The following is a 19,282-nucleotide window of genomic DNA, read 5'->3' as shown; positions in this document are numbered from 1 at the left end:
TAAAAAGTACACACGGATCTCGTTCTCGTGCGAAAGATATTTACATCAGCTTATCCACGGAAAACACGTAGGGGCGAACCAAGACGTCACATTTGAACCAAAAAACCAAGGGAACAATTTTTTCCCTCAAGGAACATACGTGAAAATACATGGCTCACTTTTCGATTTTTCCTTCACTCACAAAATACTACGTTGATGAATATTTTCATTCTCGTTACATTTCTCCGTTAGTTATGTTGCGTTTCGTTGGTAACAACATTTGATTTCACACTGTAACCAACGCATTCATTTTTCAGAACACTAGATCAGGATCAGTCGACAGCCGCAAGCACTGGATCACAGATCACAATCCTGGAGACTCGAACGCGGGTTGTGTGATCGAACTTGTGCAGACAAATAGGACGCACGTTCACAGTCCAAAGTAGCGAACGAAACAAATGGAAAGGAAAAAAATCAAACGGTGGGGTAGAGGAGAAGAGTACAGTATGGACGTGGGTGCGATACGGTAACAAGTGGAAAAACTCAACGGCTAGATCCGACGGTCGTTGTGGCGCGCGGCGAGCCACTGACTGCCTCCACCAATTCCACGCCTTTCCCTGTCCTCCCACCCTCCAAGCGCCGCCACCTACGCCGATCACCCTTGCACACCCTCTTCGCGCTGTCCTCGACAACCCCAGGCGCAAACGCCACGACGATCCCTCCGTTCCTCCGTCCTTCTCAATCCCACCAACCTGTCTTCTCTTTCTTTCTCTTGTTTCTTTCTTATCTGTGCCTGCATTCTTTCTTTCTGTCTCATAATACTTCCCATGTTATTTCATTCTTTGCATCATTGCTTACTAAATTTTTCGCTACTATTACGTATTTCTCGTCGGTCCTAGTTTGTCTCGTCTTTCTTCCTTTTCTCGATTTATTTCTCTTGTCCCTTTCGTCAAACACATTTTCTTTTCTTTCTTTCGGAATAGATAATTAGAGAGTTAACTCTTGTTTGCTCGATTCTTTGTTAATCTTTATATATCCTACTGCACTATTTTTCTTGCCGCTTTTCTGTTTCCTCCATTTTGGTATTCGAATACTACAAAAATTTGACTTTTTTTATTAACATTCATCGTTATTAGATATTTTTTATTGTATCAAAACAATTTTTGTTGTATGTTGTTGTTGTATTGTTTTCTATATTTTTTTTTCATTCCAGCAACTATTCGACTCCTCTGTTAACGATCTCTTCTCCTAACCTCGTTGATTTTTTACACTTCTCATCAATGCTCTACACGATTCCAACGGTATATTTCTCTGTTCAGATCTCTCTTTCAACCTATTCGACTCCTATTTTCCAATCCCTCTCTGTTCTCGTTATTCGTTCCCTAGTTGTATCTGCGACAGTGGAACTGACGTTCTGATACAAACCTCTCGGTCCAATCGAGCATGTAATTGATAGGTTTGCTTGGTCGACGTCACGCTACCTTCCAATTACTTAATTAAGAAACCAAGCATTAAATTTTGAATTGCAAATATTTCCGTTTTCCAGATAGAAAAAGGTAGAAACATAAAACAGAAGAGACAAGGAGAAAAGGAAATAGAACAACGGACGTGAAATGCTGGTAAATTAAAAAATAGCGTCGTCTGGTGAAATTCCTCTGACTCCGCAGCTTTTTCTGGCTGGTACCGTTTGTTCCACTTGTTCGTTACTTTCGACAAGCGGAGCCCTGGGATTACCAGCGATCCAAATCGTTTTTGGGAAATCGTTTTTAAAATCAATTGGACTTGCGCTCCTACCTTTCCCTATCTGCTAACTGATTCTACTCAATTTCCATCTCCGCGAACATATTTTCCCACTTTTTCTATAACAAATCAATTATACAAAAACATTATTGAGTTTTATGTCGTATTAAGTTGACCGAAAGTTCTATTCCCAGATTTATTCTGCATATTTATCAATCTATCCAGGAGTTCGCATGAATTGTAAGTGGTTGAAAATCTATTTATATTCAATTTATAATTGCCAATTTTTTGTTTATATTAATTCTTTTTATTAAATGAAACACGATAAATAATTGCAATCAGAATTTGCGCAAAATTTTCACAGAACCTGTTGATTGATGGAACAAATATCGACAATCGTTATGGTAATTTTCTATTTCTATCAGAGTCGGAGCGACGAGCTTTCTAGGCCGTTCCGCAATGAACGCGACGAGTTTTCAATGTTCCTTACTACGGCCGCTATTTTCATTTTTATTGACTCTCCCGTCGCATTACATTTAAATCGACGGCGTGTTCTGCGTCAGCTTTTTACAATTGTTCCGCGTTGCCTTCGATACTGTCGATGAACGGTATATTGGAATACAACGAAACGACCTGGTATTAAATGCCAACGAAAAGTTCCCTAATTTTACCTGTGTAATCATTACACGGTAGAATGCCGGAAATGACTGCAATCCCTTTGTGCCACGAGGAAGATAAAAATAAAAGAAAGTAATAATGATACAGGAGCTAAGGTAAGGTTAAGGTAACCTTAAAGTTAATTTGCTGTTGTGTTCTAGATTGTCGTTACATTCCTTTTCTGCAAGTGCGAACAGGATAGAGCTTTGTATTAAAATAATGTAATCTGGTCTTGAAAATACGGAACGAGGTTGCAGTATAATAGAATACTAATGGTAATGATATAATAAGTATACTTAAATGCATAAGTATAAGTAATAACATAATGTGTAAGTATATATAAAGAAAATTTGTAACCATTTGTGCCATATCATAATATGGATTACAATTCTCTATCAAATACTGTACATATGAAATACTATAATAAATAATATTCATCTTTTCTTAGTTTCTATTTAATTCATTTTAAATAAAAAATTCACTTGTATCGCTTTCTCACATTGAAACCCTTACATCTAATCGAATGAGTTAATTCATGTGCTAATTCTAGGTGCTATTCCTGGAAGGCAGGAATCAAAGTTCCAGACTTTTCCTTAGAAATATAATTCCTGAAATTTATCGTCAGAAATGATATAAAAGAATCTCTACGTGCAATGAAGCTAACCAACACATGTTTGGACCAATCGAATCGATGTGAATTATCCGCTATAAATACGGGGACGAGAATTATTCTCTAAAGCTTCTCGATGCGTTTAAACATCGAACAAACTGTACCACATTTAAACAGCGTATTCGAAGCGCGTTAAGTCGCATTTAAGTCTGCCTCCCGAGCGGAAAACGCCAGCCACCGCGCCGGATTTATATCATATTAGCCGTGTAGAATTATTTCATGTGTTGCCGAGCAATACGGTAATCCTACAACGAATCGCAGTCCAATTGCCGCGCGGTCGAAATTTTAGCTTTTCCTTCGAGTAGCTTGCTCTTGTTCTGTCACGCGCAACCCTCGTCCCCGCCCTTTTTCGCTATTTTGCCTTCGTGCCGCTTTAAACGTACCTCTCGGCTGACACAGAGGCTCTCTATTTTGTGTCTCTTCTTTTTCTTCCGTTTTCCTTCCAAACAATACTCTGAACGATTGTCCAGGCCAAAGAGCACAGCGTGCATTTTCGTGTGTACTCGTTGCTATTCTAGTAGGTTTGGAACAGCAACTCTGATAGCATATGTTCAATATTTGATTTCCTTTTGGTTTTTCACTCGTGGCATAGGTACGCGTGGAAATAATTAAATATACGTGTTATTTTATGTTTCGCACGAAACAGAAGCTATTTCTATGCAACATGCTTCTGTTATGAAGAAAAAGTTAATTGAAACATCAATCTGTGAGAAAAAATACACAGTTACGTACGTAGAGAAGAATCACTATCGTGTCTCGTAAAAAAGCAATTACCAATTCCGGAAAACTACGTTTCGAAACTCGTTCTCGGAAAAAAAAATGCAATTCGAGTTTATTGAACTCCGCCAATAATCATCATCGTGAAATTTGGGTGACCTCGTTTTCATGATGTTTCTACTGCTATACGCTCGAATCGTTCGACGTTCGTACTTATTTTTCTGTCGATGACTTACACAAACGTATACAATGGAAGAAAATTATGTCATAATTATTCAAGATCAAATTTTCTCTTTTATGAAACCCACTGTATTCCAGTCATCGTGGGCGTAGAAAATGTCAAAGAAAAATGAATATCAAATATGAAAATAAAGTGGAAATTTTTAATAACTCACCTTAAACATTTCTATGTGAATTTAAATTTAGTACTGCATATAACTTCTTTCCATCCTGAAAATATATGCATACGTATGTACGCGAGTACGTCCATGTCTAGTATTCGTCGAGATTTGGCGCTGTAAATCAAGAGACAATCGAAAGGAAAATCAGATCAGACTTCCCGCGGGCTGCGGAAGGAGGGAAAAGCTGAAATGTCGACAGAAACGAAGTGCCAACGACAGCGAACAAAACGCCCTCTGTTTTCGCCCGTCAATACATTTTCTACTCGTTCTCTAGTTTAGTTCGCACCGCGACTCTCCGCAACTCTCGGTGTAAATTACGTTTCCGCGACCTATTGGTGTTTTCGCCACGAATGGAAGCGCGTCGACCAAAGGTTTCCAAACGTAGACGCGCGAAGGGTAATAAAATAAATTGCAGCACTTAGCGGGAGGCTCTGGGGGGCAGCTAATGCTCTTCCCCTGCCGTCCTAACATCCCCCTCCCTGTCGACCAAGTTACCACTCTACTCTTGCCAGCATCCCTGTCGACTAAACTACCTCGATTAGCGATGCTTAATACATCCCACTAGCAACTTTATGGGCTCGAAACAGCCGGCTACCTTAACTGCCCGATTACTACTTCATGGCCTGGCTTGACTCTCTTTAACTTTTAACCTGAGCCCGACCTCTTGCAACTTCGGATGCAGGCCAGATCCATATGAGTTCCTTCGTGCTCGCAAGACAAGGCTCAGATCGAATATTGGAAATTTTGAAGTTGACTAGATCAAAGGATGAACGTTACGGCCTTGTCGAAATAAGACTCCAATATTAAGTTTCGATATTTGAGTATCGAAAATTCGGCGAATCGAGTCAAGAAACTCGGCTCTGGGTTTGGCTTTGAATTTACTTGTGAACCTCGATGCTCTCCTAGCGACTCGAGTTGGATAAATAACGCGATGCATTCGAGTCTCGAATCTCGATAGAAAAATGTTTGGGTTTTACCGATTTGGCGGAGACCACCAGATTATTCGTAGATGCGGCATGGGATAAAAATATCAATACTCATTTGCATTAATTTCCAACGAAACGCAGCCAAGGTGAAGGCGCGGTCAACTTTTTTCATTATCGTTCGAGGTTTTCTTCGATTTTAAGAGGCGTTCCTCGTGGAGCGAGGAATTAAATAGTTGAATTGGTATCGATTCCCTTCTATCCGTTTTGACTAAGCTACCTTAATCAGCGATACTTAATATGTTCTCCAGAGAACTCAAGCTCCGACTAACTTTTCGATTATTTCTTCGTCGGGATCCCCACCCTTAGCTTATTAGGTCTATTAAATTTCCAAGAATTTGGTACGTAACCAATTTACATCATTGACTAACTTATTATGCGAATATCTTAATGAAACACGAATAACATATTAATCGACGAGGAAAGAAGTTATAGGAGGAATGTTTAATTTATAGTGTGAAAACACTTTGACTTTTTTATAATTTTTATATTTAATAGAGTTCGCTATGTATAAAGTTATAATGTAATTTTTTATAACATTGTAACTCAATTTGTCTTGCCAATCTTTCTGAATGCAGGCACCAAATTATATTATAAAACTGTGAATAACGTTTAACGTGATAAGTATCATTCCATTTTGTCACTACTTACTTACTAATACCTCTAATCTTGTGATCTTTACTTATCAGAAAGACATTCGTATTTAATTAAATTAATGCGCATGTATATTTTGATGTATGTAGATATAAATGTACTTACATATGCGTATACAAATGTATTTGTGTGACACAAGAGTGCACCCATTGTTCACATGTATAAATACCTCCTGTTCACGGCGAACGTCGAATAGTTACTATTATACATCAATTGACGTAAGGAGTTTCATTACGGTCATAGACATAAAGCTGCAATGATCGGTATGAGCAAAATATTCTAGTAAAAAGCCAAGAATGGATCGTGGATCGCAAATGACAGAAACGGAGAAAATATCAAGCATGGGATTCGTAGAGCTTTACGACTTTTATTGGAATCAGAATGCTGGTGAGTACCGAAAACTCAGCATTTCCAAGACAAATTCGTACAAGGAATACTCATAATCCTGCTTGCTAATTTTTAGATCCAAGGACAAATGGTTTACCATTTATCGGATCGCCTGTTATTATACCTTCCATCGTATCGTTGTACTTATACTTTGTTCTCAAATATGGTCCCGAATTCATGAAAGATAGAAAACCCTACGACTTGAAAACCTTCATGAAATACTACAATGTCTTTCAAATTATCGCTAACACGTATGTGGTGCAGCAATTCATCACTGTAGGCTGGTTCACTGAAATAACCATGTACTGTGAAATACCAGATTTTTCGTATAAACCTGGGCCTCTCAAGGTGCGTTAATCATCACAATTATTACGAACCAATTAATATGTACAATTTTGTTTATCAATCTTAATCTATTTATCAAAGAACTTTATTCATTAATAATTTTGTTATTATAGTTAACTTACATAATGTGGTTAGTAACAATGTTGAAATTGATCCATTTCGTGGAAACGTTCGTCTTCGTTCTTAGAAAGAAGAAGGAACAAGTTTCATTTTTGCATCTATACCATCATGTAACTACGATCTTATTATGTTGGCTTACGACAAAATATGTGCCGGTGGCGATGTCTTCGTTCACTCCACTCGTAAACTGTGGCGTACACGTGATCATGTATACCTATTACTTCCTTAGCACGTTTGGTTCAAAGTTTCGGAGAGTATTAGCTACGTATAAACCAATATTGACCATCGTGCAAATGGTAAGTGCAAATTAAATTCTAAGTTTAATCATAACTTATTTAGTCAATTTGAATATACTATTTTTCTCGTTACATCAGGCACAACTTATAATTTTACTGATACAAAATGTGCAATCGCTTCTTCCGTCTTGTCCTGTAACAAAACTACCAGGCACTATCTCGGCGACCAATTTAATCATAAATTTCATTCTTTTCTACAACTTCTATCAAAGAAAATATACGAAATCTGCTTCAAAGGAACGTTGAAATATGAAATCATATTGAAATCATGAAAAATTGTGTATTTGATATAATACGTTTTTATTATGATCGTGAATGCACCTTTAATCACAAAATTACAAAATATACCCTAATCAATGAAAAAAGATGCTTTTAACGAAAACTACCGATATAAATATTACTTCAATGAATAATTTAATCGTTTCGATTGAACTGACTGTAATTTAATTTACCAATTATGACGATATTTATATAAAAATGATATTTGTAGATACTTATTAATAAAACATAAGAGAAACTACATCGTAGAGTTCAATGAACTGAAATATTACAAGGTTAGTATAAATATATGCGTATCAGAATTCAAACGAACGTAGTAAACCATATTATTCAAATGATATGTGCAATCGGCGATTAGCATACTCAAAAGTTTCAAAATGGTAACAATGGAATGAAATTACAGATGCACCAACACTAACGTAAATTATCATCGTATGCATCATAGTCTCCACAATGTAGAAAGGTTATGGAACCGACCAAGAGTCAAAGTTCACTTGCTTAACAATGAGATATTTAAACAGACGAATCGATAGATATTTATCTATGCAAATAAGCAAACATTGCATAATTCATCTCCTTAGTATTTTTGAATCTTGTACTGTCCTTTGTCTTTTTGTTTCATTTTTTTTTGTTTTTTCTAACACATTGATATGTGTCAATTCGCGGATTGACAAAATAGTTGATAAAGTTAGAACACGAAAAATTGGTTAAGGCTCTACGAAGTATAAGTATTAAGTTAGTCACTGCATCAATCAGTGTCACTACTTGATTAATTAAGGACCTTATTATATCGTGATGGCTACCTCATTTCTCATTTAATCATTTATGCACGGAAGCTGTCAGCCTAGGATTGCGAATAAATAACGAGAAGTTTAATGCTTAAGAGAAATGATAGCGTTTAACGCGACCTTTTATGAATTTTGCTGATTTTATAATGTTTAATTGGAATTATTCAAGTTGTAAAGAGCTACCGATTCGTAGATATAAGTACAAGCAGTTTTAAACTTACGTGCGTAATTTGAAAAATGTTCATGAGAAGAAAGCTGAGAAGTCGCTTACCTGAAACATAAAGAAAACAAGTTATAAATATATTAAAAATATGTTAAAAATATTAAAAAAGAAACGACGGAAAGAGATACACAAGTATATAAAGTGTGTATATAAATAACTGATATAGACAAATTGATATCGATGCAACTACTCGAATTTATGGTTTCCAATATGAATTTATACTATATCATGAAAAGTAAAAATCTAGATGAATTCACTCTTTGACGTCATGAGAATGTCAACAAATGGGGATTCCTCTGACCAAATTATTTAGCCAATCTCTCTTTTTCTCTCTAGTTCTAACTGCCATCAAAAGACTAATTATAGTTACCGAAAAATATCACTTTTCAATGTGTAACTTCAGGAGATTAGGAGGTTTTTTCACGTGTCGTTGAAAGGTTGGTTTTCAAAGAGCAAGCCGTGGAGACAAAATTTCGACATATGAATCAACGAAGATTTTATTCATCTTTACAAACACGGCCTAAATATGAAGGCAACGTAGAATACAGAAATGGAAACGATAGAGAGAATATTATTTTGCCATATACCGAATGATTGCGTGAAATTCAATTTGAGCTCGTGAGAACACAATAGTAGTTATTCGACATATGAGAGTATTCACACTTTAATTTAGTTGCTCATAGACAGGAAAACTCTAAGTTCTAATTAGGACACATAGAACCCGAGTTTCTGTCCTGCTTTTCAATAGCGATTGGCACGTCACCACGAGAATGCTAAGCCCCGAACAGGGATTATGGGATTGTGAACTAGTTGCCGAACTTAAGAGCGCGTGCTATGGCTCTGCATCGCAAACTTGCATGCACCATGCAACAGACTTACACAAGAACGCATACGAAATTCGATAGCTCAACTATTTCTTTTCAAACCAGCGTACAATTCTTCTTTTGTTAAGAGTTTGAAAATTATCGACTTAGAGAGGGAAAGAACAATGGTTGTTCAAGCTAGAACTTTCAATTCAAACTTTTCATTTAATACAAAGTACTCCAATTAACCAAACCATTTAAGTCGCTAACAAACACTTCTTCCTAAGACTTGACATTAGCTAATGGTCGTTATTCCAGTTTGAAAGGAATTAACGTTTCTAAATACCTCGATCTAAACCTAACATTCTTCCTCTTGCGTTGCTTCCGGGCACCGACGTCTTAAATTGATCGATATAATTACCAAAAGGAAAATGTATCTGGCACGCAAGCATTTCTCGCTTCACGTGCCATTAGACCAGAGGAATCCTAATTCCAGTCTCACTCATGGAAAAGTAACTCGGTGGTACGCGTTCTCGATCCAACAGGATGATAAAAGTCGACTCGAGAACGAAGATTCTACTTTATGATATGTGTGAATCGTTATGACATTGAGGTACGAGATACACTTATCACACATCATTTTCTGTCTCGTAGATTAATTCGCAAAATGGTTTGATACTTCAGATTATTTTCTATGTCAACGATCTTTTACCACTTTTCTCAATAAGGTAATTAACTAAAGAATTCGCTAATTGCAAGCTGCGAAATGTCTGTGTCCATGAGATAAAGACTGTTGATTTGTCTGCGTTCAGTAGCCAAAAACGATCTTAATTACTGGAATTCAGATTGGACTTCTTTAGATCAATTCATTGATCATAATTTGAAAAGAATGTTAAAAAACACTGAATTATCAAATTTATGAAGGTTATAAGTTTTAGGTTTTAGTACCTTGTTTTTACAATTACTAAAAATGCATCAATACTTTTGGGGAAATGAATATCTACGTTTTTCGAGAATAAAACATTATTGTATTTCTTTATTCATTTTCAGTATATTTTAATTGTGGATAATCACTCGTATGTAGTAAATTTAGCTACCACTAGTCAGTAGTTTTAGCGTTAAACAGGTACATCTAAAAGATGTAGAGATTGCGTTAGAGCGAAGTATCCTGGGATTTTTTGTTGAAAAGAAACCAGCCAAATTTGCGGTTCAAACATCCTTCTTATGATTGCGTGAAAGCTTTTTTCTATTTCCCTCCTAAAGAATTCCTTAGACGTTCTCCATTTCCTTTTCCAATTTTGGGGATTAAGAACATTTGTAATCCTTTAGTTTCTTACAAAAAAAAAAAAAAAAAAAAAAAGAAAGAAGAAGAATCAGAATGGAAAGAAAAAATGATTGGACGGTTGCATTTATCGGTAAAAAAACAATCAAACGACAATTAAACAGTTTCTACGGAATATAAAAACCTTTTACAATTATCCTAACAAACGTGTTTCGCCTGTTTTTGGTTTCGCGCATGCTTTGAAAGTCCATTATCCAACACTATTCATTTCGTGATCAGTGCCTCGACCTCGCGACGATTCGTTCAAAGAAATAAAATCGGCCCACTTCTCACGATGACAAAATCTCATATTTTTTCGCCGAAAAATGCTGCCAGTAACTAGTTCACGCGTTGAAAACGTAACGAGTAAACTTTCATCAGCTTTTCCTCCTGTATTTCCATTACTTTTAGAAATTTGAATACTTCTATTTAATGATTCAGAAATACCATTTCAAAATAATTCATAATCCTTCAGTACTCTAATAACGCTGCAAAACATTCCTTTATATTTGAGCTTAGAAAAATATTCACGAGAAGTACCAAAAATAAATTATTCGGAAATTATTCCCACTCCCTATTATAACTTTATCTTCCAAAAACTTTTTGATGACAGTGGAACAATCGACAACGACTAAATCGAGGGGTGAAACTTTTTCAATAACACGTGTATGCATGAAAATGTGTTTGGATTGAATTGAAACACCTCTCTCGGTCATGCATTTCCGTGACACGGTCGAGGATGCACGGTTTATCTGTTCGAATAGTTTACGCGATGCTAGAAATTGGAACAGAAACGAGTAATCTCGGTGTAGTCGTGGGGAGAATGCAAATATCAATTTTGCAAGGGGCCAGTGGAAAATGCAGTACAGAATGGTAAAAGACAGAGAGAAGAGTAAAGAGGAGTGATAGGAGGAGGCAGAACGATACAATTGAGACATCGACATAAGCGTTTTAAACAAGTATGCCCGCATCGCTTTTGTTCCACGCGAGCTGTTGTATCGTCACTTTACACTGCGCCTGCCGCGACCATTGTTCCTCCTATGAAACACCGGCTGACATACTTGCGCCGACGCGACGGTTCTCTTCTGAACAATGTAAAATAGCAAACTAATGCGTATGTACGGTCCCCGTTAAAGGAAACGCGTTCTTCCTTCCCGTGTTGTTCAATTCGTTTTCGTTAACCAGGAACCACCATTCTACTCGTATTCGATTTTGCGATATTTAGGTAAATAGATATTTCCAAAAGAGTAAAAAGATTGAAAGATGAAATTTGATAACAGCTTAGACATTTTAGCAAAAGTATTTCTGAAAATTCGATGTCTAACCCCTATTCTGTATCAGATGTACATATTTCTGAGAAAGATTTCAATTTTTCTACTATTGCAGATCTTGAATTGTAACTACAAGTCGATTTAAAGATTTAATCGGTTCTTAATAATCCGGATAAAATAATAATTTTGTATCGCCTTTAAACGTTATCTTTTCGATATTTCTACTATCGTAAACTGTGAATGTCAACATAAAATATTAAAATTCCTTGTGGTTCAGATATAACGACAATTGGTCACCATGTGTCGTACGTATAGAAACAACTATTGTCCACGGTAAATGGGAAAGTATCGATGGAAGCGTGGCACGATAGTGAGCACGGTAACTTAGGATGCTCGTCGTGGAGAACTAGAGGCACAAACAACACAATCGTTTAAGAAACAAAGAACGAGAAAGTTCCCACCGGTAGCTGATACAAAGGGATATTTTTCTTTTGGAGAGGGAGAAAGTGGCACGCGATAAGACGTGGAATTACCTCGATGCAGTAAGGGGCCAGGGGCATTGTTACGAGACGTCATACTCAACGAAAGAACTCGATTACTCCTGTTTCGCAAATCGGCTCGATGAAATATGGCGGTTTCCGCTTTTATGGTAATAATAAGAGCACCGATTCTGCTGGCTTCTCGTTTAAAACTTTCGTAAGCGTTGATTTAGAAGAAGAGAAACCATCGAACATGGAAGGAACAACGGAGGAAAGAAAGAAAACAGAGCCGACGGAGTTATGGGATAACTTAAATACAAAAGATATAAGCAAACGTTATTTGAAACAATTTAGCGATAATTTGTAAAAATATGAGTATAAAATATTTATTATAATATAAAATATTATTGATTTTACATAAATAAATCTGTAAGAAAATATATGAAATCAGAACATCCTAAACTTGTACGTTATAAATCTGCAATATAGCTGAAAACTTTTATAAAAATCAAGCAGTATCTGAACTACTCCTGATGTCTAATTTCTGTTACGTCACGAACACGTCTGGCAAGTAGCTAAAACTTGCACGCGCTCCACTAGAGTTCAGTATGTTCTAAGAGCTTCGATGTACTCGCTCAAATTAGCTCAAATGTCGGAAGTTCGGTCGATTTCTCCTAGTCAATAGATTTTACACGAGCATCGAAGCGCGTTGAAAGGCTTTTTATATCGCGACCGATTGATCAGAGCGATCCAGATTCATGGGATAAATTTCTCTGGGAGGTTGTTGAGAAAATTCGAATCGATGCAGCGATGGAATAAAAGAGTCAATTAAAACCGAACCGGAGGAAAAAATAATTTCGCGATCGTTTTGGGCCTTTTCGAGTTTCATTGTTCGAGCTCGTACCTTTAAAATTAAGAAAGTTTTGTGAATTTAAAGGCCACAGCCGCAGGGCTGTGAAATAAAGTAGGAGAAAAAAAGGCAAAAGGAAACAACAGATACGCGTATCTACTGTACCTATTGATAATTCTGTCTACAGAGAAATAGTAAAAGGATTGAGTTTACGATTTTCTTCCCCCGAAAAGTGAATCTTTCATCGGCCAAAAGATACTGAGTCGAGTCCCATTATTTAACGAACATCGATAAAAACGATTAGAAATCCACCTAATGGCAGATTACATTACGATATTAAATGTTTGTTTACATGCTTCATTTACATGCTACATGTTCACGCTTAATTTATTCACAATTTCTCCCTAGTGGGGACAAGAATTTTTCAAACGGTCACCTCATCGGCATTCCGCGTCGCCAATCAACGCGATTGAAATTAATGAATTTGCACGGAAAAACTGAAAACTCCGCACTTTGCGTACCGGCGGTGTATTTAAATAAAAAATCGATTTCACGCGATCTTTGTCGCTGAACGTAGACGGAATAAATGTGTTACGTCGGGCGACTCTGCCTGGCCCAGGTCACACACCGCGGGCCAGACGGACACCAGATGTCCGCTCTTCCGTACGGCGTACCCTCAATAGCCTTAAGCACCCGCCATAAACCCGAGTAACTTGCCTGCTAAGGTCCTTCAGACCCAACAAATGTCTTTTTTTAATTAAGTTTCTAAAGACTATTGTTTACTACGGCTTGACACGGGAAAGTTAGTTTTTCTCACGTACGATGCTTCCTACTAGCAACTTTCTATCGAGGGCGGTTAAGACCCTTCCCAGTCCACCAGCCTTCGTTTGTCCAATCCGAGGCAATGTATACTGCCCTCGCTTCCTGACCTAAAATGGCATGAACAAATCCGATGGTCCCGAGCGCTAGACACACCCATCACTAGTTTTCCTCCGACACAGCATCGTCACTCAACTTGACTTCTTCTACATCGTTAGAAAAGTCAACTACTAAGTTTAACGCTAATGCCTATCGGGGCAGTCTAAGCATAACGCGAGAGTCGGTCTCGGTATTGTCGAGCATACATTTCCTCTCCTAAATATCTTATAGTGCTACGTCCACTAATACATTAAATCCAATTATAAGAGTCCTGCTCTAACGTACATATCTATCTTATCTTCGTGCGATAAGTGATTATCTATTTATCTATGCTCAACAGTGTAATCTAAGTGTTGGAAATATATTATTTATAATTCTGTGAATCACAGTGTTATACAAACCCAATCACCCCTATTATCTCAACGGAAATCAAGGGATCGATCATTTCGTGGTGTCGATTGTTATAATCGTAACGGGAATTTACGACTCCCGTTGACGTCTCTCCTCGCGACTACGTCTCCCCGCGATAGGTCGAACAAACAAAATGCAAATAATTTGCGACGACATCTTCGCTCAACGAGAGGAAAAAGAACTTTGGCAAGACAATATGAGAATAGAAAAATAGATGAAAAATAACACGTTTGAGACGGCGAATAGAACCAAATTTTCTGAAAACGATTCGTATTATTAATGTAAGATTCTCCAAGAGCGAACGCTATCGATAGCCGGGTTATATATGGACGACCTTAAACCCCTCTCGACAATTCACTCCCGCTCAGAACGAGAAAATGTTCGCGGATGCCTGAGTGGAAAGAAAATACGACGATGCAAGATGGTCTCGCGAAATGATTTAGATCTCCTCGCTACCACGATTCAACGGTCCTATCGTTCTTTATCCTAACTGTCGTGCGTTAACTTCGAACTATTTGCTCCTACAACGATAAAAATTAGATGATGGGAGACCAATGGCTCCTAAATGTATATCATACAAGCTTATATTAAATCTCCTCCAAACGTACCGTACCTTTTATGTACTTATGGTCATAAAAGAAGTTATCTTAATACGTATCTGTTTCTAATCGTAATCTTGTTTGATGTTGAACCTGTTTCGTATCTCTACTTTTCCACACTTTCGAAGGTAATCCAACAAAAATCCTTATGGGATAAGTATTATTATGACGAAATAGATTCGCTTAATACAAGAAATAAATATAAATATCATTCTCGTCCGTCAACTTCATAAGCTTCCGAAACTTTTTTTCACATGGAAGAGTTAGGCGGATGCCGCATAAATTTCCCGGAATATCCGATGATTGCCGAGACAGAAACGAAAGAATTCAGATCAAGAGTAATTTCGTGCCGGTGCATTTCGATGACCTACTTTGCAGCTCAGCGAAGTCTGCATACACAAAATTAACCGGTGGAACCGGTGTCGCCCGATGCGAGATTCAACGATAGATCACGTTTTAAGAATAAGGGCCGATCGCGATCGCAGGCTTGCGCAGGGCGATGATGGAAAAATAGGCGAACGAGAAGGAATTACACTCTTAAAATCGAGGGAAAGGGGGGCGCGGTCGAGCGGCAAAAATAGGCGGAGGCAAAGCGAAGAAATAGTTAGAAGATGGATAGGTAGATAAGAAAAAACGGAGAGGCAAGCAAACGAATGGAAGGGAAGATAGAAGCGTTATCGGCGTTCGGAATTTATCCTTTGGCAGAGGGAAGCTGATAGATTCATGGACCTTACTTCAGACCGGTCGGCGCAAACTTTCTTTACATTTAAACGTTGCACTGATCGCAAACCTAAATCCCAGTTCACACATCTATCCAAACCAATTCCGACGTGCTTAATTGTCTTTTAAATTTTTTCCGTCGTACACGAGCGAGCGAACCGATGCTCCTCCGGTAATTAACGAAAATTTAGTTTACTGCTTGCAATGGACTTTACAGGGATCCCGCTTTGATCTTGAAACGTTAAGCAAAGCAAATTCGCATTAAGGATCGCGTTGAAACGGGATCACACAAATATATACTTCATTTACAACGCAATAAAATGCGCGCCAACACTTGAATGGGAATATCAAATCGATATTACCAATACGCAAGTTAAACGGGACTGTCTGGTCTCTCGAATGCGGGTCAACGTCCATTTCGCGCGTCGGTTTAACGACATCGGAGTTCCGTTAGAATGTATAAACAAATTGAAACGTTCCAGAGAATTTATGGAAATTTAATGCAGCAATACATTACAATTTACGGGCCGAATTATCATTTCGACCATACTGTACTTGCGGCGATTAAAATTTATAATCCTTACAATTCGAAAATTCTCGAGCGATATGATTTTATTTTCTACGCCGGTGTCCATAAAATACTCTTTTGTCTCTGGGTTCATGCATGCAGAACTTTCGGAGGTTACTCTTTTACGGATCGAACTTTCCTTTGTGTAGTCTATTGTCCGTCGATCGATTTTATGACAGGCGTGACCGATATCATCCGGATTAAATTCAGACCAGCAGGTTTGACCATAGGTGCCGAAAACTTGAAAATTTTTCTATCGAAAGAAAGCAAAATCAGCTGGTGAATCAGCACCGTTACAATCAATATCTCGTTAGTCCTCACAAACCACAGTTCTGCGTTTTGTCATCATAAAAGTAAATTAAACATCAGATGCTTAGCTACTTATGAAACGAGCGAAGGCAAAATTGCTAACAAAAATTTATTCGACAGAGAAATAAACCGCGCGCGGATTAAGTAATTAGCGTCGGTAGATACGCCGTTACACTTATAAATACGAATTAAACGCTGACGTTTAATTAAATGGTGCTCTTCAATAATATTTTACACGATACACAAGAACTGCAACTTTCGACTATAAAGCATACAGGGATTTTGCTATGAATATGGAGATAGAAGTTTCAATAAATTACAAATATTCGTAGGTATCACAAGGAACAAAGTAAAGCACCTGCATTACACTGCATTAAATGCTATTCAAAGGAAATTCATAAGGTAAAAATTGAAATTGCCAAATAATATAATTCTGCACAAATTTTGCAATTTCGGTTAAAAATATTTCAATCGCAAAATGTAAAATTCTGCTGTAAAATAATATAAATGAAATGAATGTGTCCTATTGAATTACTTTGCAATTTTGTCATTGGTCGTCAAATGAAATAAAGAGGCTTCCTTCTGTTCTGAATGTACGATAAATATCAAAAACTTATCTAAAAAAATTATAAAACATTAAATACTAATATGATGAAATTATACACATCTAGCTTTATTGGACACACGGTGATTCATTCAAAGTTAGTAGGATAATGTAATCGCGAACAATGGCGCGAACCACGAATGATGGGCACATTTAAATTAAATAATCGTTATACTACATGATGAAATTGCAGTAACATCCTAAATAGATAACACAGTCAATACATAATCCGCTCGATGATTAACAAAACATGTTACCCAAACATCGCGTCAATTCAATTATATTACGAAAATACACGTGCATGATCGCGGAAACGAAAAAACATAAATCCCGTTCTATCAGGATGAAAACTCGAACGGATCAATGAGCTCGATTATAGAGAATCAGGATATTACTGGCAACGACCGGTCATTCCGAATCGGCGAGTATATGACATTTTTCGAAAATTGCTTTCTGAAATACCCATTGATGGGAATCCCAATGCGGAACGATTCTCATGAACATTCATCGAACATACGTATTGTGAAATTGTCGGATGATAATCGATGGAAAATATTAACGACGGAACTAAGACGACTACAAGAACGTGAAACGCTTTACAACATCGCGAAGAAATAATCCAATGAAACAAAGGTAAAGGTATCAGGCAATGAATATATATCTCGGTTAGCCAAGAAAAGCGTAAAGTTTACTGTGGCTCTTAAATCTCGATAAAATAGCAAAATGACGTAATATGGATATTAAAATGGCAAGTTACGAGCCACGTTAGAACAGCAAAGAGAGAAAAATGTTTAAGCACGCGACGAAAAACCTTTCGACGATTCGTAGCCATTGTGAAAATTGTTCTCGCGCATCTGGAATTTGGCTGGTGCGATAAAAGTCGACTAACTATTATCTCCTATTACAGATCGGTGTAAAAACTATGCGAACGAACGCGATGACTCCAGCGGTCACAAACGTTGCAAATGGAGAATCAGAACTTTACTGTTTTGCCAAAAGTTCGGAATTGCGAATCGTAAAACGTGCTTTATAGAAGGCATGTTTCAGGCCGCACAGGGACTGAAAACTATAAAATATTACTGCTTGTAATGCGGAGCATGCATTTTTGGCGTCTGCAACGACTGGTTTCTCGATGAGAAACGCAAAAGAAAGAGCGTAGAGTACGTGGAATCGAGGCTAGACTTCCGAGGAATTCGCGAACAAGCTTGATGTCGCGAGGGGAAAAGAATGCGAAGCCTGAAGAAAAAGATCACGAAAACTTCGATACGCGAAGCAGAAGCATCTTTTTTTACTTTTCATGCATATTTGTCTACATATGGATGGAATGTCGATCGTGTTTGCGCTAGCTCTTCCTCGATTCAAAATATAAAAAGAAGAAATCGAAGTTGCGTTCTTATAGAAACTAAACAATTTATTTAGGATTCTAAAGGTTTTTTGTGTTTGATGGTTTATATACGAGAAGTAACAAGTATTGACACACCATTGTATCTTTTATGGTATTTACGTAGATACTAATTGATTAGGTTCAAGTATATGAAATTTGGTATCATTTAAATGCTTATAGTATTTCCATGCAACTACAAAACTTTGATGCATTTTTGATTCATTGGAAATTAAAGGCATGTGCCGATTTTTTTTGTAGCCATTGTACATATATACATGTGCAATATTGTTCGTATACAATATTCCAGATTGAAGTTGGCATATAAAAGGCATAAATATAAATGACATTGAATACGAGTTTTCCTAGACACATTCTTCGACCCGTGGGATCAAACACAAACAAGAGGGAATACGTAAGATATGATAGAGAAGGTACTATGCTAGTACCTTTCAGCAGAGATCACTAGAAGTAAGAAGGTCCAGCTGAAGGTAACGTTGAATTCGATAAGAGTTGCATAGAGGAGCTACCAGAGATAACACTGAACTCGCATGACACGATAGTGATGATTACGGACACTCCAAAGCTGATACAGAAAACACTGGTGTCAGGAAATTCACTGGAAACTATGGCAGACTCGTGAGATCAAATGGTGAGCGTGTCTGATAGAAATAGACTTCAGATTTGAAAAACTGAGAAGAATCGGCTTGAGGTTAGAAAAAATAAGTGATTTGAACACTGAATCGTTCGAAGTGATAGAAGCCATATTTAATTTGAAAAGAAAGGAAAAATTAGAATTTTTCAATAGA

The 19,282-nt window shown here is 37.3% G+C and overlaps 2 protein-coding genes across 7 annotated transcripts in view; one reads left to right on the top strand and one right to left on the bottom strand.

The window, feature by feature from the left end:
• LOC117208256 (disks large 1 tumor suppressor protein) overlaps positions 1 to 19,282 on the bottom strand; it is a 526,768-nt gene that overhangs the window by 380,186 nt on the left and 127,300 nt on the right. The gene's annotated exons all lie outside the window — the stretch shown is intronic.
• On the top strand, positions 6,098 to 7,283 carry LOC117208259 (elongation of very long chain fatty acids protein 1-like). The gene is made up of 4 exons (XM_033449287.1): positions 6,098 to 6,188; positions 6,265 to 6,536; positions 6,647 to 6,949; positions 7,028 to 7,283. The coding sequence occupies exons 1-4, from the start codon at positions 6,098 to 6,100 to the stop codon at positions 7,193 to 7,195; spliced, it is 834 nt and encodes a 277-aa protein (XP_033305178.1). The 3' UTR covers positions 7,196 to 7,283.

The sequence above is a fragment of the Bombus bifarius genome, unplaced genomic scaffold (assembly GCF_011952205.1).
Source record: "Bombus bifarius isolate JDL3187 unplaced genomic scaffold, Bbif_JDL3187 scf7180000008058, whole genome shotgun sequence".
In the NCBI taxonomy this organism is placed as follows: Eukaryota; Metazoa; Arthropoda; class Insecta; order Hymenoptera; family Apidae; genus Bombus; species Bombus bifarius.
This window is presented reverse-complemented; position numbering and strand designations above follow the sequence as displayed.